Raw genomic sequence first — 21,182 nt, 5'->3', positions numbered from 1 at the left:
TGGAAATCTCCCCCGCATTTCTTCACCCCTTTGAACCCACCTTTCCTGCCCCTAATCCCGGAGCAGGGGTCTGCTTCCTTCCCTGCCCTGCAGTAGCAACGACTCTCCAGCAGGTGGCAGTCTGCACCCAGCAGCATGCCCTGGCTAGCCAAGCCACTGGCCCCCTCCCCTTGACCTGCATTCCCCAACGTGGGTATGACTGCCGGCCTCTGGCAAGGGGAGACTATCACATGGATACTGCGCCCATCGCTGCAGCTCCCGCTAGGTGCACGGCTTGTTCCATAGCCCGAGGCAGATTGACCGTGCGCTAAAGTCGCTGTTTGAAACTCAGGACTCCTAGGCTCTCTTTGCCGCCTTGCTGGGCAACTGGTGGGCTGTGTGTGCCTGTGCCTCAGTTTCCCCATGTGCTATGGAGAAAACCAGGGTTTGAGTTGGGATTCCCTTAGGCAGGGTGTGGTCTCACTGTCCCGGGGTGGTGCTAGACAGGGCAGCATGTCTTTGGCCTGCCCCCTGCAGGCCTGTCTGCGTGGCACAACGGGGGCCCCCATCCAGACCCTCCCCCCTGCCCCAGGTCGGGCAGAGTTCCTGCCTCAGCTGCTCCTGAGCCCTCTGTCTGCCTCCGTGCTGGACGCTCCTCCCGCAGCTTCTGCCTGTCACTGAGGCTGGGGTCCCCTTACCCAGCACCTCTGCTCCCACCCGGAGAGATGGGGAAGAGAACGGCTTTGGGGCATTTCTTCAGCAAGCCCCTGTTTTGAGTAGGTCCTACACACATGCCGTTCCCAGCCCTCGCCTCCCTGGTCCCTCAGGGGGTTCCCCATCAGTTTTAACAGCTTTTAGTTCCCCTGGGATCCTCCCTTTCTAACCATTGAGCCTCCCCCATCCCAGCTCCCTGGTACCACTTGCAGGAGCAGGGTGGCGAGGCTGAGCAGAGAACTCTGTCTGCATTCAGCGGGGCTGGGGCGCCCCCACACCATGGCGTTAGAGAGTGGATCCCGTTCTTGAGGCCAGGAGCTCCAGTGCCCCCGGGGGAGGCGAGTGGCAGCTTGTTTGGGGGGCAGAGACTAAGCTGTTGGGTGTCCTGATGTTTGCTGGGCTAGACATCAGGCTGCCCTGGACTGGTCCCTGCTGAGGGCCCCCCCACTTGTCCCCCAGACACTCCACCAAGGAGAGCAGCCCCTGTTTGTTTGAACAGACGCTGGGGCCTTGTGCTGGGACATGAGCCGCGCTCCACTCACTCCACACGTCTCTCCAAGGGGTAATTATGGCTGGTGACGGTCAGGCTCTTTCCTGATGCGCTAATCACAGGCCTGGGCACTGCCAGCCCCGCCCCACAGAGACAGATCAGCTCCGGGGCTCAGCCCCTTGCCCCCACTCCCAGCCTGACCGCAGTGACCTTCCCTGGCCGGCGGGAGGCTCACGTTCTACCCTGGCACAGCCTGCAAAGGGTTGTGGGTGGAGCCTCTGCCCGCATAACCCGGAGCCAGCCTGGGCCTGGAGACGGGGGGCAGGAAGGAATATTAATCCCTGCCCCCTGGGGTGCTGGGTGTATGTACTGGGGCTCTGGGTCTGCCTGCTCCATGCCCTGTGTAACCAGCCTAGTGCCCCCAACCCACCTCCTGAGGTAGCATTGCCAAATAAGGTAGCCCAGCAGCTGCCCCCCTTCCACCCACGTTCACTCTCTGCCCCACCCTGTCCTCCAGACCACGGTTCATGGGCTCGAAACTGCCCCAGGTTCCCCTGAGCCCGGGCAGCGTGCTGCACCCCCGCCCAGCACACTGCTGGAAGGAGCAGAACCTGGCTGCTGGGCGGATCTATGGCCCCGGAGGTTGGCACGTCAGGCCGAGCGCAGAGGGCTCCTGGCACAGCAGCTGTTTGTGACGGAACCGGCTGGGGGAATCCAACCGGCCCTGCAGCCGCCTGAGTGGGGGGAGGATTATGGCAGGGTGGGGTCGGCGAGCAGAGGGCACTTGGCACCTCCCTGGATTGGGTCCACCGAGCCCCTGCGCCAAACTCCGCTCTCCTGGGCAGTGTTCTTTGGCCATGGCCTGGGCCGGCCAGGCCCCCGCTACTTCCATAGCTCAGGCTGGCGAAGCCGCCGGAGTGGGAAACCTATTCCCCCCGTCCCTGCCTGTTTGTCTTGCTCTCTGGGCTGAGCTCCTGGGCCGTGCACTCAGCCCTGCCCTGCAGCCCAGCGGGGTGGGGCACCCGTCCCAAAGTCAGCAAGATGAAAATCTGGCAGCTGCCTCCTGTGTCATCATGGGGACTTGGCAAAGGTGCTGGGCCAGCGTGACTGGGAGCCCAGTGAGAGGCACCACACGCCTGGCTCCAGCTGATCCAGTCCCTGCTCTGTCTCTCTCTTTGCTGAGGACTGGGACACCCCCCAGGTGACTGCCCCCTGCCCTGCCCCATTGCAGTGACCAGCTGTGGCAGAGCAGCTCTCCCCCCCAACCCCCCAGCACCGTGGGGATCTCCAGTGACTCAGCTGGGTCACCATCTTCAGTCCCCCCCTTCCGCGGTCACCACTGTCCAAACTAAGCGTCCCAACCTGTCTTTACCACAACCAAACCCCTCCTTCCTGTCCTCTCTGGGCTATTCCTCAGTCTGCCTTCAGGGCTCAGCTTGCAGCCCCCCTGCAAGAGTCCCCCCCATCCCCAAACTCTGGGCTTTAGCCCCAGCCCCTGTAGTCCAGAGCTAGGTCTTCTGCTTTCCCTGGGCCACTTCCTACGAAGCCTCTTACATTCTCCCCGGTCTCTTCCCTGCTTAAGCCGGGTCTCTCCCAGGCCTCCCTGCACTGAGCAGCCTACCTGGTTCTCCCCCACAGCTGGGCTTCATTCCCACTCAAGCCAGGCTCTCCCTCTCCCCTGCAGCCACCTTCTGCCCTTTATAAGGCAGTGCCCAGGCCCCTTGGTGGGGCTTGTTCTGTAATCAGGTTGGCGTAGGCCCCGGCTCTGTTACTACCGGGGTTGGAAGCTCTTTGGGGCAGGGACTCCCCTTGGCTGCGGGAGTTCCTGTGCCCAGCTCCATGGAGGGCCCCGACCCCGAGCTGATCCACAGGACGCCTGCGATACACCTGACGTTTCCCACACCAGTGAAGCGCTCGCCCTACGTGACGGCTGGTTTCCCCACTTTTCCAGGGTCATTTGACTGATTGGGACCAGCCAGCTCTGTTCTTGTTGGGCCTTTGGGGAGGTTTCACCAGGGTTCATTGAAAGAGAGTTTTTCCCCGTGTCTAATGCAGCTCTAGAATTTGGCTGTCATGTGACACGCCCTGTCCAGACACAGGGCTTGTGTCAGCTGGGAACAGTTCAATTAGCGCCCGGTGCTTGTGCTCTTGGAAGTGAAGGCTTGGTGCATCCCCCTTCGGCTCCTGGGCTCCCTGCAGGCACCACTCCATAGCAGCCCCTCATTCCCCTGAGTTTTTACCTGCATGCGTCGGCCTAGCTCCCTGCTCGGTGCATTTCCATGCATGGTTTTATGTAGGGACGTTGATACCTCTGCAAACCTTACCGCTGCACTGCAGGAGGCCCGCAGCGAGCAAGGCCCCTTGAGCGAATACAGTCCCTGGGGCTTCAGCACCCTGGCTCCGCCGTGCCGGGGAGGGCCTGCCTGGCTCGGGCAGCAGCTCCATGGATCGCAGGGCTTGCTCTGTGCTGGGCAGGTGTCTGTCCTGCTTTCCTCTGCAAACCCTGGGTGAAGCGGAAGGGCCCCTCCCCCAGCCCCGGCCGCTGCAGGTGTTTGTACCAGGTGCAAACAAAGAGCCCGATGCCGGGCTGAGTTCACTGGGAACAATTACAGGGAGCCCCAGGGGAGATGGAACTTGCTGCAGCCCTTGCTGCTCCTCCAAAGGCAGTTAGTGCAGAAGCAGGGCCAGCCTGGCGGGGACGGCTGGGAACGGGCCCCCCTGAGAATAGCCTGCGCCCCCTTGGCAGGCTGGCGTGCGGCTGCCTTGCTCGTGGGGCTCTCAGCTCACGCCAGGTTTCCTGATAATGCTCTGGCAGCTCGGTGGCTCTGGCAAAAGAGCTCGGGGGTGGGGGGAATTGCATGGCCCGGTGCAGAGGTACCCCGAGATCCTCCAGCAGGGGTCGCCCAATGTGAATGAAAAGCTGTGGACCCCAATAGCAGGTGCCCATGGGGTACGCTCTGCCAGCCACCTTGGGACCGGCCAATTCACTCGCCCGCTGACCCACTTTCTCCTCCAACAGCAACCAAGGATATAAGGAAAGAATCCAAAGCGTGGGCACTGGCCCAGCGCCAGGCAGTGGGGGCACTGAGCCCCCGCCCCTGTTGTGGTGGATTCCCCAGCAGGGGTCCCTCTTGGCAAGGGGAGTCGCTAGAAGCCAATTTGCTTCACCTGCTGCACCTAGACAAAGGCAGGGCTGTTCCGCCGACCAGCGGAGTGTCACTTTGGCTTTGCTCGCGGTGTTTGCACAAAAGATTTCCTGTTGGTGTTGATCTGCTCCGCAGCCCCTGCCTGCCTGGGTCTGGCCGGCTCTGACGACAGCATCGCGTCACTCCATTCTTGGGTTTTCTTTCAAACGGAAATTCAATGCTGGTGGAAGGTGCTGGGCGGACAGGCCTGCCGACTGGCGTCCTCTGTCGCCCAACAGATACAGGCTGGATAAAGCGGGTTGTGCCCAGCGCCGCATAGCTGCATTGTCCTTTGCATTCAAGCAACAAGAGCTTACGTTCAAGAGCTGTGATTTTTACCCAAGCACTGCATAACACCAAAAGCCGAGTCTGCTTGGAGCCACAGCTGTCCACCATGGGGGTGACCTTTGCTCTCTGCAGCCGCGCTCTGCAATGGCCTTGCTGGATCCTGACATCTCAGCTGTGCCAACGGGGTGCCAGCTACTGCCCAGGTTTCCCTAGGACGGGCCCTTGGAGCTGGACTGAGACCCACCAGTGGCTTCAGGACCTTAGTTACATTCCGGAAGAGCAGCGGGCGGTGAAAGCGGCCAGGTCTGTGGGCTAATCTTCAGCGTTGGCCACACGCTGAGAACCCGGAGGGAAAATCCCCATCTCTGGTGGGCATTTTCGCACTGGAGCCAGCACTTCCCTGCCGCCTTGGACGGGGCCTCGCCTGTCATTACTGGGGTCGTTCCCCTGTGCCCCTCACTCTGCCCAGCGTGTCCAGGGGATTGGGTATGAAGCAAAGCCCCACTGGCTGCAGCTGACCTGCCCAGCGCTATGCAGATAGCCCCTGGGCTGTGCTGTCTGAGACGCCCAGAGACCAGGCTCTCAGCACAGGCAGGGCGGCCGGACGAGCCCCTCAGCCAGCTGGCTCATTGTTTACTCCCTTCCCTTCCGAGCCCCAGGCGGCCAGGCGCGCGGCCGGAGCAGTCTGTGCCACGCGAGAGGGCACGGCCAGGGTCCGCGTCAGCTGGGCACAGCCCCCACGGCCGGCGGAATGAACAGAGCGAGCCCTGCCTGCCGGGCGCGAGAGGAGCCGTACTGTTCACACACCTCACCTGCTGGCAGCCCCGAGCCGTCTGCTGGCAGCCCAGGGAGCCCAAGGGCAGGCAGGACAAAGCGCTGATCGCCGTGCCCAGGAAACAACGGGCTGGGCAGTAGCCAGCGTGGGAGCCTCTGAGCGCTGATCTCCCCTGAAAAATCCACCCCCCGAGAGCCGGAGCTGCCAACCTAGCCCTACACACGGAGCGTCTCAAGCGTAGACACAGCCCACGTCAGCCCGAGCCCTCCCCAGGCAGATTACGGCCTTTCTGAGCAGCTGCTGCAGGTCGAACCCAGCTGGGCTAGTCAGACCATCTGGAGAGCGCAGGTTACCCCCACCCTCGCTGTATTAAACCCCGACGCTCTGGTCCGTCACTTCCGCCTGTCCTGAGCAGCCCCCAGGGCCGGGCCTGGCAGAGAAGGGACTGGCTAATAGCAGCGGTTGGAAGCTGGCGTCAACTAAAGTACCCGCAGCGGGCTCCTTGCACCGAGCAGGGCTCTCTACCCCCGGACGCCCGTCCTAGACGTTAGCCAAGGCCCCCCCAGCCAGGAGGGCTCGGCCCGCCGCTGGGCCCGGTCCCAGTCCCACACTCAGCCCCAGCTGGGCGTCTTGGCTGAGATCTGGCTTTGCGTGGCTCAGGGTGGAGGGACATAAACAGTACCACGAACGCCGCCCATGGCATCAAAGGCAAGCGCTTGCGAGTGCTGGAGGCAGCTGGGTTTCCCGTCCCCTCTGCCCTTTGCGCTCCCTGGATGGGCTGTTGGAAAGGCCAGAGTGGTTTGTTTATGAGGCCAGCTCGTGGCCACGAGGAGCTTAAACACACACTCGTTGCTTGGCTACCCCTATGCTGCTGGCGAGGTGCCTGGTAAACACCAGCTGGCTGGGGTGCAGGGCTGGGGCACTCCCATGGCAGCCCCCTCGTGAGCCTTCGGCTGGGCCCGGGGCCTCGCCTGGCGTGCACCTCGCAGAGCTGGAGGCTGGGTAGCGGTGGGGAACGGAGCCGTGCTGCAGCGGCGGCTGGCAGGGCACTGTTCGGTTCCCCAGCTGCGGGATCCGTGAGGCTGGGAAAGCAGTGTCCTTGCAAACTAGCCCAGGCGGGTCCAGGGCAGCCTGCACCAGGCAACCGACCTATGGCCTTTCCCAGCTCTGGGCTGTTAATATGTTACCAGAGCCACTGATAACTGCCAAATCCTCCCCACTTCCCATTTTCTGCCCTTCCCCCATGGGGCTGGGGGTGAGGCGGGATGTGTGGGTCACTCCGGGGTGGGCAATGCAGGGGCACATGTCCACTAGCCCGGTTTGCTTGCCGGCCTGGAGGGTTTAGCTGGGTGCAATCAGCTGGTTACTGACTCAGATCTGGGCTTTTGGAAAGGGGGATCCAGAAATCCGTGGGGCCCTGGCTCCCAGCCCCTGCAGGGTGGTTAGAGCAGGGCCCCTGGGGTCACGTGGGGCCTGGGCTGAGTCTGGTTCTGGATTTCCGAATGCACAGAAAACAAAGCAGCCCCAGGTGGCGTGGTCCAGAGAAGAGAGCGGGGGTGAGCGCTAAGCAGAGAGAGAAGAGGGGCGGGGAAGAGGGGCTGCTGAGTGACGCCGCACAGTGTCGCACCACGTCCCCTCTGGAGGAGGGACCCGAGCGTGAAATCTGTGACCCTGTCACCCGCGCCCCTCTCACCTTTACAGAGTCTGACCCAGTGGGCCCAGGGGCTGCCCCTGCTGAGTGAATCCTGCGCCCCGTGGCTCAGAACCACGGGAAACCCACCAACTCCCACTGCTGGGCACGTGGTGCAGAGCGTGGGGTTAGTTCCAACCTACCCCACCCCCCCGAGCACAACCATCCGCCCCAGCAAGCAGGGCTGGGCAGAGCCCTGGGGAGACGCGGAAGGGCCTGCGCTCCTGCCAGGGCTGCTGGGGCTACAGGAACGGCTGCAGGGCGAGGGGGCTGCCCCAGTATAAACCCTGAGCTGCAACTAACCTGCAGGAGGCAGGGAAGGGAAAGCCAGAGGCTCAAATGGTGGCCAAGAGGAGAGCAGCCCCCTGCCCGGCTTTGTGCCTTTCCTTTACAGACCAGCTGCCCCCGACCCCCCCGGGCCGGTCTCACTGCCGGGGGGGGACCTGCCCAGCCCCACTTCTGAGCCTGCCTTCAGCTCTTCTCTCAGCCTTTGCCCCCAGGGTTACTCAGTAACCGGGACACGGTCCCTGAGCAGACAGCCCAATCTGCACTGGCAATCATGCCAAGAGTGGGCAGTGAGCGCACACGCACCTCCTCGCACACGCAGGAGCGCCCCTTCCACCGCGGGACTGGGAGAGTGCGGGAGGGCCCTTGGGTGGGTGACAAGTGCCTTTGCAATGGGGCACGTGCAGATAAGCATGTGCGCACTTGGCAGGCAGCTGTGTGAGAGAGCGATGGTGAGCGTGCCGGGCAGTGTGTGCACAAGTGTGTGTGTGTGTGAGCACGTGCAAGGGTGAGGGGGTGGGACAGAGTGTAGGCAGTGTGTGCGTGTGAGCAAGGGGCAGGCTGTGCATGACTGTGCGGGGTGTAGGAGTGTGTACCTGCAGCACCAGGGTGTACGGCTGTGGGGATGTCGGACGTGCCCAGTCCACCCATAGCAGGCTACAACCCTTGCCCTGAAGCTGCCTATGAGGTGCTGTGCCCAGGACCCCATCCTGGTCCGTGCCCCTCCAGGCAGGCGCTGGGAGATTAACTGAACAGCCTCGGCCCAGAGCTGGGCCGTGAGCCGAACCCTAGGCAGCCCGGACCCCCAGGCCCAGCAGAGCCCCGCTTTGGCTCGACAAGCCCATTTCCTGCCTGGGCTCCTCTTATCTCGGTGCAGCAGCTATTGGCAGCGCGGTTGGACCCTGCATGCACCAGGCTGACATCGCCTCTCACACCCATGCCCCGTGCCCTCTGTGCCCTTCCTCTGCTAGGCCTGGCAGGTCTGCACCGGGAGCCAGGCTGCACCGGGAGCCAGAGGAGGAGGAGTCCGACAGGCTCTGCCTGGAAGCTGCTCCTGACCCAACGCCCGGTTGCCTGCTGAGAAGGGGTGGGCGCTCCCTTGCCAGCAGGGGACATGCTGGCATCATGCCCAGGATAGCTGGGGGTGGAACGGCTGCCCAGGGCTCTCGCCGCTGCTCCCTGCCCTGCGAGGGCTGCGTGCTATTGGCCGCAGTGCCCCGGTTAATGCCACCCGTGGTACGGCCGCCCACGAGCCCCTTTGCCACCCTCCGGGCAGCGGGCTTGGAGACAGAAATGGCCTCTGGGGTCTCTCCTTGTGCGGCCCCAGGCCCAGCACACGGCTCCTCCCGCTGGGCCTAGCTGATGGCTCCTGGCTCTGGCATTACAGGGAAGGGCCCACGGGCACGTCTCAAACATGGAGCCACTTCACCTCACTGATCTGCCCAAGCACCGACTCCAGCACAAAGCCGTTAAGGGACTTGCCCCGGGGAGAGAACCCAGGCGTCCGGAGCCCCAGTGCCATGGGGTAAATACCTGACCGCAGTCCCTCCCTCTGAAATGTGGGTTCGACTCCGGCTGCCCAGGGGCTGACGAGCAGCTCCCCAGCAGCAAGGCCGGCTAACCTGCCTCACCCCCAGGGTGCCCCCGTCTCAAGGAGGAAGAGGTCGCAGGCTCACCCGAGGCCTGACTGAGGAGCTCCGGGTGCTAAATAATTCATGGAGCCGCTCTTTGCTCAGGCTCCCGCTTCCTGCCTGGCCGGAAAATCACTGCAGAGGGGGAAAGACAATCCGGGCAGGAGAAACCTCACCTGACCTTGGTACGTCCTTTACCACCCTCCCTCCCCCAGCTGGCTGGCCGGATCGCCCGCCCCAGGGACACAACATGCAGCCAAGCAGCTGCACCCGCCTGGCACCTCTGGGGCTCCAGTTCAGAACGTGCATGAGAACCGCCAGGGGAATGAGTTTGGTAGGTCTCAGCCCTGCTTCCCTGTTCATGCCCGTGACGCACACCTTTGCTCATCTCAGCCTGGCTAACGGCCTCCACTCTGCAGAGGGGCCCAGCAGGGGAGCTGCAGGTCAGGAGTGAGGGGCATCAGCAGAGCTGTGGGGATGGGGAACCCAGGGCAGGGATACCAGGGGGCTGCAGGGCAGGATTAAGGAGTGGCAGAGTGGGGGGTCGGTGGCTGCAGGGTGCAGAGGGGTGGTTAGGAATAGAGGGAAATTGGGGGAGGCTGGAGAGGATCCTGCCTTCAAAAAAAAGAGAGGAAGCCAACCTGCACTGTCCGGGCTCCCTGGGAAGGGCTGGGACACCCTGTTTCCTATAACCCATGGCAGGATCCCACCCCTGCCACCTGATTCATCCACATTCCTCCTGCTGCAGGCCAGCCTCCTGCAGGGCGACCCAGGGAGCAGGGGCAGGCGCTGCCTTCGCGGGAATGAGGCCGAGCCGTGCCGGGAAGGGACGTGCTCGGCGGCACCGCGACTCGACCCACGGAAGGAACAAATCGGGCCATGGGGCCAGCGCTTCCTGCGGGGGAACAAGCCGGCGAAGGCAGGAAGCTCGGTGGGGTTTACAACCGGCCCCGGGAAAACGTCGTTGACTGGATGAATTCCACTAGGGCAAAGCAGGGGCTGTCAGAGGCTGCGGCTTGGCCCCTGGAACGGTGATTTCCCCTCAGCCCCTTGCTCCAGGCACTTGGATTCAGTCTGGCCCTCTGAGCTCCAGCCACCACCACAAGCAGCTGTTCCCCCCCCCCCCCGCCTCCCCTTCCCTCCTATGTTATTGCGGGGGAGAGATAAGTGAATTCCCCAGGCACGAACCAATTTTCCCCTCCTCCACTCAACTGGCCTGCAAGATGTCCCCATTCCCTGTCCCACTTCCCCCCCAGCAGACCTACATGTGCAATGCGCCCCCTCCCCTCCGTTTCACGTCTATTCAACCGAAGCTGCCCTCTCCGAGCCGGACAGGGACCAACCACTGCGCCACGTAGGAAAAACCAGCTTTATTCTGCACACACAGTGACCGAAAAAAAGCCAAAAGTCACTTGAAAAGGCAAAGGGACAGTTCCGCGCTGGGGGAGGGGGAATAACATTCGAGTCAACAGCACGCTCGCTCCAGCACCCCTGCGGCCCTGGGTACCCAGCCTGGGGAGGGTGATCCCTGTTCTTGGCGGCACTGGAGTGATCCCGGAACGCCGCTGCTGACACCAACATGGACTCGCTCCCCCTGGACGCCGGGGCGAACGAGTGCAGAATCTGGTCCTTTGCATGTCAGGGACCAAAGATGGTAGAGGGACTGGCCAAGCCCACACGATGTAGGCCACGTCCATCCCATACAATTGCAGGATCGGTAAAAAACCAAATGATTTTACAGTCCCTGTAGGAAGGCCCTGAATGCGCCGCTCTGAGAGGCTGGAGAAGAGGCCAAAGGGTTGTTCAGAGGGGGGAGGCGGACCAGGCTGTCAAGAACCTGGGACAGCCCTGGATCTCGGTCTTTCCTCACTCAGTCTCCTCCCCTTCCCCCACACCACGGCCTGCTTCTTGCCTCTGATCTCACTCTGTGCCAGGAGATCACTCGCCCTCTCCGCAGCCAGCGGCATGGGAAGGGGATCAGTGCCGTCATCCCTTCTTGGCAGATGGGGAAACTGAGGCACAGCAGGAGTCAGGGCTGGGGTGAGAGCTGTGGTGCTGCTGGTTCCCCGGCCTGCATTCTGACCCCAGCCCCACACCTCCCACAGCTCCACGCCTATGGTGGAGGAGGGGAGGGATCCCAGGACAGCTGAAGCCAAGAGGAAGCCCTGGGAGACCATGGCAGGTCTCAGAGCAGCTGGCTGGCAGCGCAGGGTGCTCACAGGGTGGGAGGGGGACAGGACCCCAACCCCAGTTCTGCTCCACCTGCACATTCACACGAGTGGGCTGCCAGGTTTTGCTGCCCCTGCCCCCATGCGAGACCGTTGCCAGCTCCCCACACAGCACGCACCCGGCTGCAGCAGCTCCCCCAGGAGCCACTGCACATGTGCATGGGGCATCTTGCTGCTGGCCCCAGTCTGCACCTGGCTGGGGAGACCCCCGCTCTGAGCACCGGCTGGGGCAGGAGAACAGACAGCAGTTGCTGCAGAAGGGTCAGCCTTTGCGGACAGTTCCCATACAGCAGTGCAGCAGATCCGTGAGCAAACACCTCTATGCACCTCGCTCTCCAAACCCGGACGGAGATGCCCAGGAGAAAGCACCATGAGGTCTCCCGCGTCAGCTGAGGGGCTTACCGAGAGAACGCGTCTCAGAGCCAGGCAGGGACCCAGCCAGAGCCTGCGCTCTCCCGGCCAAGACATGGTGGGGAAGATACCACACGGGCTTTGCAACAGGAAGGAATGGACCCCAGGGCAGGGCCTGTGGAGGACGCCAGTCGTGGGACCCAGCTTCTTCCATGCTGGGCTGAATGGGCGTGGCTCTGGGGCAGGGAATGCCACGCAGCCCCTGGAGGGCCCCACACCAAGGGCAACAGCCGGGGAGATCTGTGTGGCTCTGTCCAAGGCAGGTCCCAGCCGAGACCTGCTCAGCTCGGCTCCCTGCAAGTGGAGGCTCCATCAGACAGAGCTGCTCGCCGGTCTCCCACGTGAAGCTACTGCCTTCGAAGCCTGCAGCCGGGTGGTTCTCCTGCACCCGGACACCGAGTGGCAGATTGTCCTGGGGCTTCAGGAGGAGACGGGGAGCGAATCGATGGAGCCAGCGGGGAGAGTGGGCCCTGCAGCAAAGCGAACGTGGCTCATGCAGCCGAGAGGCGATTCCCACGGGGACGAGGCGCCGGGCAGCACATGCTCACCGCTGCCAGGAGGGTGAACGCTGCCAAGAGGGACTGTTCCCACGTTCAGGACCCAACCCCAGCAGTCCCCGGAGTATCCCAGCTCATAGGGAGCCTGTGCAGTCCAGCGTCCCCAGCCGGAGGATCAATAGCACAGCGGGGTTGAGGGCCAAGCCAGTGTTTTGCAGTCTCTGGATTCCCTCTGCGGATGGCTGGGCGGGGAAGGAGCTGGATTCTCTCTCCTCTCCTGGGCTTAGACCCAGCCTGGCTGGAGGCTCTAGGATCAGTTCCTGTCGTTGGCCTTGGCTTGACTGTCCACGGGTGGGGAAGGAGACAGGTTCCCTCTTTGGAGGAAGGGGATCGCCGGTGATTTCTAGAGCAGCAGAAGCCAGGGCGGGGATCTCTACCACCTGCTCTTGCTGTACGGAGAGGGAGCCTAAAGCAGAGAGACGGAGATCAGGACTCCGCAGCTGAGAGGCACAGCCGGAGCGTAGACCTGGAATTCCCCTAGACATGGCCAAGTTGGAGTCAGCAGGGGTTTGCCCAACGGCCTCTCACTTTGTCACACGCCCAAGTCTGGGCCTTGGTTGAAATAAACAAACCGATTGTTCTGAGAATCTAGAAACGAGCCAGTTCCTGGCCGGGACAGGTCAGACCCCATCAGAAAGGCAGCGATAAGAACCCCACGATGCCAAGGAGAATAGTGCGTTCTAGTCGCACGCAGGCGAGGGCTTTGCGGGGTTTCATCTGAAGGGTGGATTTATTGGAGAGGGGAGAGGCCTGGACACACAAACCTTCGGCTCGCTGCATTCAGAGAGCGGGGAACAGCCCACTTCCACCGTCTCTGAATTCTAATGCAAGAGGGGCATGCAAGAGAGCCAGGACTCCTGGGTTCTATTCCAGCTCTGCTACTACTTGCAGTGAGGAGGTGGGCAAGGCCTGTTGCCTCAGTTTCTGCATCGGAGACACCAGTCCTGACCCCCCGCGCAAGGGAACCGGGAAATCTCATCCCCAGCTGTGGAAGGAGGGTTTTTATTCCCAGACCCTTCGAATGAAGCATGATGGATCTCCGATCCCTGCAGATCCCCAGGCCAGCTGGAAGGCTGGAGTTAACAAGAGGATGCAAGGACGACGGGTCCCAGTAGCAATACAATCCCTTGGACTTACACGCAGGAGGCATTTCCACCGGGAGCTCTCCAAACACCTTCACAAAGGGGGGTGTCTGTCTAATCCCTATTTAACAGGTAGGGAAACTGAGGCACAGAGCGCGACGGCCCCATAGGGAGATAGTGGCAGTAGAATCAAACCTCCTCCTCCTCCCCCCACCCCGATTCCCAGCTCCCCCTGCTGTAACCACTCGTCATGCTGCCTCAGTGGCACAGCTCCACATTATCACAGACCTGGACGCCCTTGCCATCCTTCTGGGCTGCTGCGTGCCAGCTCTGTGCCGCGTAGGCATCCTCTGCGCGCAGGGTGGAGTTGGCACTGCTGGTCACCTGGCTGCTGGCGCTGGCCCGGGGGAGAATGACGTTGTAGTTGCCTTCGGACTGGAAACAGAACAAGTGAGGACAGGGCTGAGAAGAGACATGGCTGGCACTTCGGAGTGGCTTACCTCCCCCCCAGCTTCCCCAAGGGTCTCCTGGCTTGCCACCCAGCCCCACCCCTGCCCCTGCAGGGAGGGGCTCTCCAGGCACCAACAGGGGCCATTCAAATCAGCTCTCACAGTCTAGGTAGAAAGTGCACAGCCTGTCCACTCACCTCCCTCATCTGCAATGGGGCCAGGGATGCCCAGGGAAAGAGCACCTGGTGCAACCCGCCCCCAGCCCAACCATGCCAGGCTGTGCCCGGCTGCACCCTAACGTGACTGGAATCTGGAGCAGCTCACGGCAGGGTGCTGGGGACCAGTCTCTTGCTCAGTTCACTCCCGTAACACAACCGAGATCAGGGCCCACCGTGCCAGGCGTTGCAGTCACCGCGTGGGAGACGATCCCTGCCCACACGGCTGAACAGGCTGAACAGGCCAGACAGGCAGAGGGCGGGAGGGGAAACTGAGGCCCAGAGGGAGGAGCGACTTGCCCAAGGAAGCTCAGCAGGCTAGCAGCAGAGCCGGGGATGGGACATACCCTGCCTCGCTTGGCCACAGCCTCGTGTCCTGGCCGGACAGCGGGGCCTGTGCTGGGACATTATCCCGTCCTGCGCCCAGGGAATACCCAGGCAAGCAACCACCGGCTGGCTGATGTGGGGAGAACACACACAGTCCCGGTCTGACTTACGGGCCCTTTGTGCATCAGAGCCATCTCCGTAGGCTGGAACACGCTCGTCACCAGCTGCCCGTTGTACCCGCTATAAGGTGACACCGGTTTCTTGCCTGCAAAGAGAAAAAGCACCGGGCACGCTCAGAGGTGGAGTCAGATTTATTGGGGTTCTTTGTGCTCAGAGCATTTGGGCCCCCAGCATGCCGGGGACAGAGGTGCCTGGCCAGGGGCCCATGCCCACCCACTTTAACATGGGCACAGTCACCATGGGCAGGCGCGGAGCAGCGGCGGCAGGGGAGCTGATCCAGCCTCTTCCCAGGGGGGCAGGGACACGGGTCAGGGGCTGTTCTCAGGCTCCCCCATCCAGGGCTCCCCATGGCAGCTTTTACCACTGCCCAGCTCCAGCTTTGTGGCCTGGCCAGGGGGTGGGGTCCCGGGGAAGAGGAGGAGCAGGGGACGGGGTCACAGTTCGGGCACCAGTGCTGCCCCCCCACACTTCTACAAGGTTCTGGCATTCCTGGGACCCCCAAAGTGGCCGGGGCTCCTGGGCACAGGACCCATGGGCCCGTGCGTTAATCAGCCACTGGCCACGCTGAAAGGGAGTAGACAGACTTCTCTCCGGAGGGCAGGGACCTCCTGGCTGGACACCGGCATCGATGGCTGCGGTCGGACACAAGCCCACTGAAATCAATGTGCTGTTTTTCACGCTGCCTTAACAACCGGGCAGCCTTCCAGCGCGGGCAGGTGGCAGCACTCAGGAGGCGACATACAGACTGTTGAGTCATAGAATCACACAGACCTGGGGCTAGAAGGGCCCTTGAGAAATCACCCAGTGCAGCCCCCCGCGGCAGGCAAACCTAGACCACCCCAGCCCAGTGCACCAGCTGGCTTAGGCCCGCTCCACGCCCTGGGAGAGCCACGTCAGCGAGAGTTACACCAGTACAACCCCACGTGGGGCCGCAGTTATGTGGCGCTCCAGGGGCCTTATACTGGGATATTTTAGGGTTATACATGGGACTGCCTGTGACAGCAGGAACTGGACTCAGGGACCCATCTACTCCCATGTTCCTATCTTATTCCCCAGCGGGTACTGGTACCAGCACCAGTGTCCCGGTCTGACTACGGCCCCTCCCTAGACCGGTGTCATTAATGGGGTACAACGTGCGTGCGCAGACCAGCCCCACAGAGCAGGAGGCGGCTGTGAAGCAAGGAGCTGTTTATGGCACCGCACGAACAAGCAGGTTCTAATGAGCTCACTCACAAGAGGGCCTCCCCCCGGGGGCGAGCAGCTGGGGGCTGGAGGCCAGGCTTGGTTGGCCCCAGTCCCAGCAGCAATTAAGTCACATGCAGTCTTAGCCAATCAGCCCCACTCCATGTTATTTACACGCAAGCAATGGTTTGTTATCGTAGGGTCACCTGGGAGCTCCGGCCTGTGCACACGGGCTGGTTAGGGGGGGGCTGCGCACGCGTGGCAAACACAAGTGTGTTAGTGTAGGGTGGCTCGTGAGCCCTCGGTTACACGCGCTGCTTTGTTCTTGTCCGGCGTCTCGATGGAGCTGTGGCACCGCCCAGGTTTGTTCTTGCAGGGTCTCCTGGACGTTGCTGGGCTTAGCGGGGGGAGGCCAGAAGAAATAGCAGCGCCACTTTCTCTTAGCGGAGGAAAAGCCCGTGAAGAACGCTGTGCTCTTGGCAACAGGCACAAGGGAGAAAACAGTTGGGCTCCCAGCTGTAAACGTCCCAGGCCAGCACGCAGCCTGTGTGTGCTTCCGGAACGACAACAATTGAAGTCATTATTTCAAACCGGTCCAGGTTGGTAGTGAGCAGATATCTGGCCGTTCCCTCACCAGATCCAAGCGCGCAGGTGGTCTCTGTCCAGGTCCTGCTGAATGGACCGTGTCACAACAAACCTTCCCACCAGGGCAGGCTGCCTGGCTGACAACTGCTCCACAAAGAGGTGTTTGTATTGCTGTAGCACCTGGGCCCCCCCGTCAGCATCAGAGCTCCGCGGCGCTAGGCGCTGCACGCACACAGGGCCCTGCCCCAGAGAGCTCGCCGCCTAACACACCAAGACACTACCTGAGTGGAAGAGGCAATGGGGGTGAGGCGGCCGGAGCGGAGCAGGGAGAGAGACAGGCAGCTGCCACGGGTGCAGCCTGGACCTCCTGAGTCACACAATTAGAGAACATAAACAAACAAGTTTGATCTCAGTCACGCCCCCAGGCACTGGCCCCGCCACCCTCAGCGGGGGTAACATCAGACACGTGGGTATCATGCCAGACATAACCCTCCTCATGCACCAGGGCCCGTAGCCTCCAGTTCCCTGCCAAAGCCACGGCTCACAGCCCGCTGTCCACGTGATGGGCCAGCTCTGTCAGCGGCAACAGCCCTAACACCACCGCTCCCTGGCCCCGTCCCAAATATTTGGCTAATGGAGACTGGGAATGGAAGCCGCCCTGTGTCGCAAAGGGCTCAATCCTGCACGGCGCCGAGCTCCCCCGAGAGGTGCTATGCAGCCAGCTCCCAGGGAATTCAGGCGGGCGGAGGCTGCTCAGGGCCGTGCAGGGCTGGGCTGGGCTCAGGGAACAGCTCACAGGCCGGTCCCCTGACCCGAGGCTCGGCTCCCATAGGACGGTGCTGTCGGGCAGCTCACGGAACGCACGTCCGTGTGCACGAGCGCGTGTGCACACGAAGGACGGACCCCGAGTCAGCTGGAATGTGCCAGGACAGTGGAACCGCCACCACCGCACCCCAGCGGTACAATCACTCAGAGCCACGGGTGCCTCTCCGCCCCCAGTGCCCGCAGCCCCCTTGGCCAGAGCTCTCCTGCCTACCTGAGGCGGGTTCATCCATGGAGAAGGCCTTGTTCTCCACAAACATGCTCTGGGACTTCTGCTCCTTCAAGATGGTCTCATAGCCCACGCCCCTGGTTGGGTACATGTTGTCCTCGTAAGCCTGCTCTGGGCCCGGCCGCGTCACCTGGGAGACCTCAGGGATGATGTAGAAGAAGATGAAGACGCAGGCATTGACCACCAGAGCAATGGCCAGGGTGGGGTCGTCCCAGGCCGGGCCTCCCCTCTGCTGGTTCCCGTAGAGGTACATGATGATCCAGACCACCCAGATGGTCATAGACAGGGAGGTGGTGAGGAGGATGAAGACGACGTGCTTCCTCCAGTGCTTGTAGCGGCCGCACAGGGCTGGCCAGGCAGTGGCGAAGGCGGCCAACAGGAGGAACATGACGAAGATGAGCGCCATGACGAAGTCCTCGTTGGCCATGGTGCAGGGGTCCTGGGAGGGGCCGTTGCTCCTCACCAGGGTGATAAGCAGCCACTCGGCATTGATGATCACCTCTACCAGGGCCAGCAGCAGGGCCACGCCGAAGGTCACCCAGCCCTGCAGCCCACGGTTCCTCCTGGCCAGGAAGTTAAGGGTGAGGGCATGGGCCACCAGGCAGGAGAAGCAGATCCCGAAGAGGACCCCGAAGAGGAAGCGCCGTGAGGCGCAGGTGGAGAAGTCTCGCTTGATGATGAAGTCGAAGGTCAGGCCGAAGAGGCCGAACGTGCCCAGGAGGAAGAACGCCTGAGTCCCCACCAGGCTCTTTTTCCTGGGGTCCTGTGCGAAGGGCAGGCTGGCCACCAGGATGATGGCGAGCACGAAGCTGGTCACTGCCCCGAAGCTGGCCACCGCCTCCAGCACGACGCCCCAGGCCGCCGACAGGTCACAGAGGTTGTAGTACAGCGAGGCCAGATCCGTGCCGCACCCGGACGGAGGGGTCTCCTGAGCTTGGCACACAGGAAGGAGGCTCAGCGGGAGCCACACGGACATCGGCAGGAACCAGGGCGCGGCCATCCTGGGCTGTCACGAAGGCACCGGGCGGGGTTCCCAAGGAGCCTGTAAAAATTGGACAGATGGAGAAACAGAGGTTGGTAACCTGAGAAAACAGTTCATCAGCCCTGGAGATCGGGACCCCCCCAGGGGCGTGGGCCTGGGAGCCAGGCTGGAATCTCTCCAGCTGCTGACGCCTGTCCCGGGCTGCTGCTTGGGCTTGCACCACGGCCTGCTGCAAGTTTCCCAGGCTCTCGGGGGGTCGTCTCCCTCTACCTGCCAGCAGCACCTGGCTCTTCCAGTCACCGAGCCCCGGCCTCCCTCACCTGCACGCAGTGCTTTCTCTAGCGTGTCCTGCAGGCCCAGGCCAAGAACCACCCGACTGCACCTTCGCCTCAAACTGCCTCAATCTTCCTGCTCTTCTCTGCCACTCGCTCTGTTTTTGGCAGACTCTGTATCCCCGGGATTCACACACTCCCCCACCTTGATCCCCGCCTCCCCCGTCACATTCCCAGCTCCACTCCACCCCGTCCCTGCAATGGCACCGCTGTACTCTTCAAAATCAAGAGCCGTGACTTTAATACAATTGGCTTCTTTGCCGCCCTGCCCCTCCCGTCCCAGTGGAAGTTACAGCGAGCTGGGATGCTACGGTGGCCGGTTTGCACCACCTAGTTAAGGCTCCTGGATTTGCACCTTGCTCCTCCTGGATGTGACTTGGCAACTGTGTCCCCTCTCCAGAGTAGGGTGACCAGATGTCCCGATTTTATAGGGACAGTCCTGATTTTTGGGTCTTTTTCTTATACAGGCTCCTATTACCCCTCACCCCCGTCCCGATTTTTCACACTTGCTGTCTGGTCACCCTACTCCAAAGCTAAGTAGGCCTGGCCCAGGCCGGTGCTTGGCTAGGAGACCCACAGTGCCCTAGGGGGAGAATCAGTAGAGATCCCTGGTACTAGGAGTGCTGAAGCGCAGCTGTTTGCGTGAGATCGCTTGCGATCACTGAAGATCACACAGCCTGGATGTTCTGGCCAAATCCCAGTCTAGGGGACCGCATCCTTCCTAAATCCCTCCCGCCCCGATCCAAACGGACGTGGCTTCCTGTCCTAAACGGGCCGGAGGTGCCTTGTTAAACGGCTGCTCTGGCTCCGCCCCAGAGGTGGCTGTGAATGATGGATTCATTCTCGTCGGGACAGCTTTCCCTGGACAGGCGCGTTATCGTACGGAGTCCGCCAGGGACGTTGCTTTGTCCTCTCCCAGAGGAGGAAAGCGAAGCCTGCAGGGGCTGGATGAATCCAAGGCCCCAAAGAGAGACAGTGGCAAATCCAGGACTCAAGTGCTCGGGAGATCCCGGTTCCCAGGCTTGTGCTCTGACTGGTTCGCCATTGGGACACACGGGGAAGCACTGGGGAGTCGGACTGATCCGTCCCTTCCCCAGGCAGCAGCTACGGAGCCTTTCCGGAGCCTTTCCTATTCCGGAGGAACGGGCGCCGCACTTAACCCTTTACACCCCAGGACAGAAAGATCCCTTCACTTTCACTTGTCTCCTAGCAGGCCAAACCCAGGCCCGGGGTAAAGCTCATGCCAATGTTTGCCCCACGTACGTCAGCCTGGCTCAGAATTTCCTACGGCTTGGATGCCATCACGCTCCAGGAGCTGGTTTGGCACAGTCTAGACTGATGCCATTTTTCTCCAGACTTTTACAAGCAGCATGTCGTGTCCGGGGAGGGGAGCAAGGACAGAGCCTTGTGGGAGAAGGATCCGGCCTACAGAACGGGGCAGGTGGTTACTACTGGGTTCCACACGGGCTGGTTTCAGACCCAGGTCTGAGCAGAAAGGCCCCTATTCCTGCTTCCACCCTGCACCCAGCCCACAGGGAGATTTTCTTACCCCTCTAGTACATTGCAGGCCCCTCCCAAGCCCTTTCCTCCACTGGCTGGTCCCTCATTCCACCCATCCCCATCCCCATCCCTCTCTTCCCCGCTCTGTGAGGCTCTGCATGAAGGACACATTTCCTTGTGCTTAGCACAAACCAGCCATGGGCAAACGTCTCTTTGAGGTTTCACAGCAGAATCGAGCCACAGAACGTGGGCGGTGAAACAAGCCTGACCCAGGCTCTGTGGGCAGCCCCCACTGCCCCCCAGCCTCTCCGGTTCCAGGCACCTCGTACTCACACAGGAGCCAGGCAGCATTTCCGTCTCCCACCCCCTCCCCGGGGGGCTGGCTGTGGCCACCGCATCCATCCTGGATTGCCTGGTCTGGCCATGGGGGTGGGGTGCATGTGTATATGACAGAGGAAAGATGGGGAGAAGAGAACCACGTCCCCTCCTGTCCCCATAAAACACCTACCAGGACAGAGCCACGGCCTCCCTCCACGCAGCACTTCCCTTTTCAGGGTGTGTCTGTCACTCCGCTCCTGACACAGCTGGGGAAACTGAGGGCCAAACAGGATAAGCCACTCACCCAAGTCACACAAGTCTGTGGGAATAGAACCCAGGAGTCCTGACTTCCAGCCCCTCTCCCGCGCTGCTCTAACCGACTAGCCCCCAGTCCCCTCCCAGAGCCAGGCTGAGAACCCAGGAGTCCTGGCTCCTAGCCCCCACTCTCCTCCCAGAGCTGGGGATGGAACCCAGGAGTCCTGGCTCCCAGCCCCCTCTGCTTTAACCACAAAACACAATTATCCTCTGAGCCAGAAATAGAGCTCAGGAGCCTGGAGCCCCAACCCCCAGCTCTAACCCACCAGCCCCCACTCTCCTCCCAGAGCTGGGGATGGAGCCCAGGAGTCCTGGCTCCCAGCCTCCCCCCTTCTAACCCACCAGCCCCACTCTCCTCCCAGAGTAGGGGATGGAACCCAGGAGGCCTGGCTCCCAGCCTCCCCCCTTCTAACCCACCAGCCCCACTCTCC

General features: G+C 62.0%; 1 protein-coding gene across 6 annotated transcripts in view; it reads right to left on the bottom strand.

The window, feature by feature from the left end:
• Positions 1 to 10,392: 10,392 nt before the first annotated feature.
• Positions 10,393 to 21,182, bottom strand: part of GPRC5C (G protein-coupled receptor class C group 5 member C) — a 12,147-nt gene continuing 1,357 nt past the window's right edge. For 2 of the 6 annotated variants that reach the window (XM_034790023.1, XM_034790020.1), the window contains exons 2-6: positions 20,627 to 20,711; positions 17,290 to 18,346; positions 14,477 to 14,571; positions 13,604 to 13,750; positions 10,393 to 12,639 (exon numbers count right to left, since the gene is read on the bottom strand). In XM_034790023.1, coding sequence (XP_034645914.1) covers positions 12,607 to 12,639; positions 13,604 to 13,750; positions 14,477 to 14,571; positions 17,290 to 18,304 — 1,290 coding nt within the window. In that variant the 5' untranslated portion in view covers positions 18,305 to 18,346; positions 20,627 to 20,711 and the 3' untranslated portion in view covers positions 10,393 to 12,606. Of the gene's footprint in view, positions 12,640 to 13,603; positions 13,751 to 14,476; positions 14,572 to 17,289; positions 18,347 to 19,881; positions 20,208 to 20,626; positions 20,843 to 21,182 lie in introns of those variants that run through there. The other 4 variants (XM_034790025.1, XM_034790024.1, XM_034790021.1 and 1 more) reach the window with 3 other exon arrangements.

Source organism: Trachemys scripta, chromosome 14 (assembly GCF_013100865.1).
Source record: "Trachemys scripta elegans isolate TJP31775 chromosome 14, CAS_Tse_1.0, whole genome shotgun sequence".
NCBI lineage: Eukaryota > Metazoa > Chordata > Testudines > Emydidae > Trachemys > Trachemys scripta.
The sequence above is the reverse complement of the archived record's forward strand: the minus strand, read 5'-3'. Positions and strand labels throughout refer to the sequence as shown.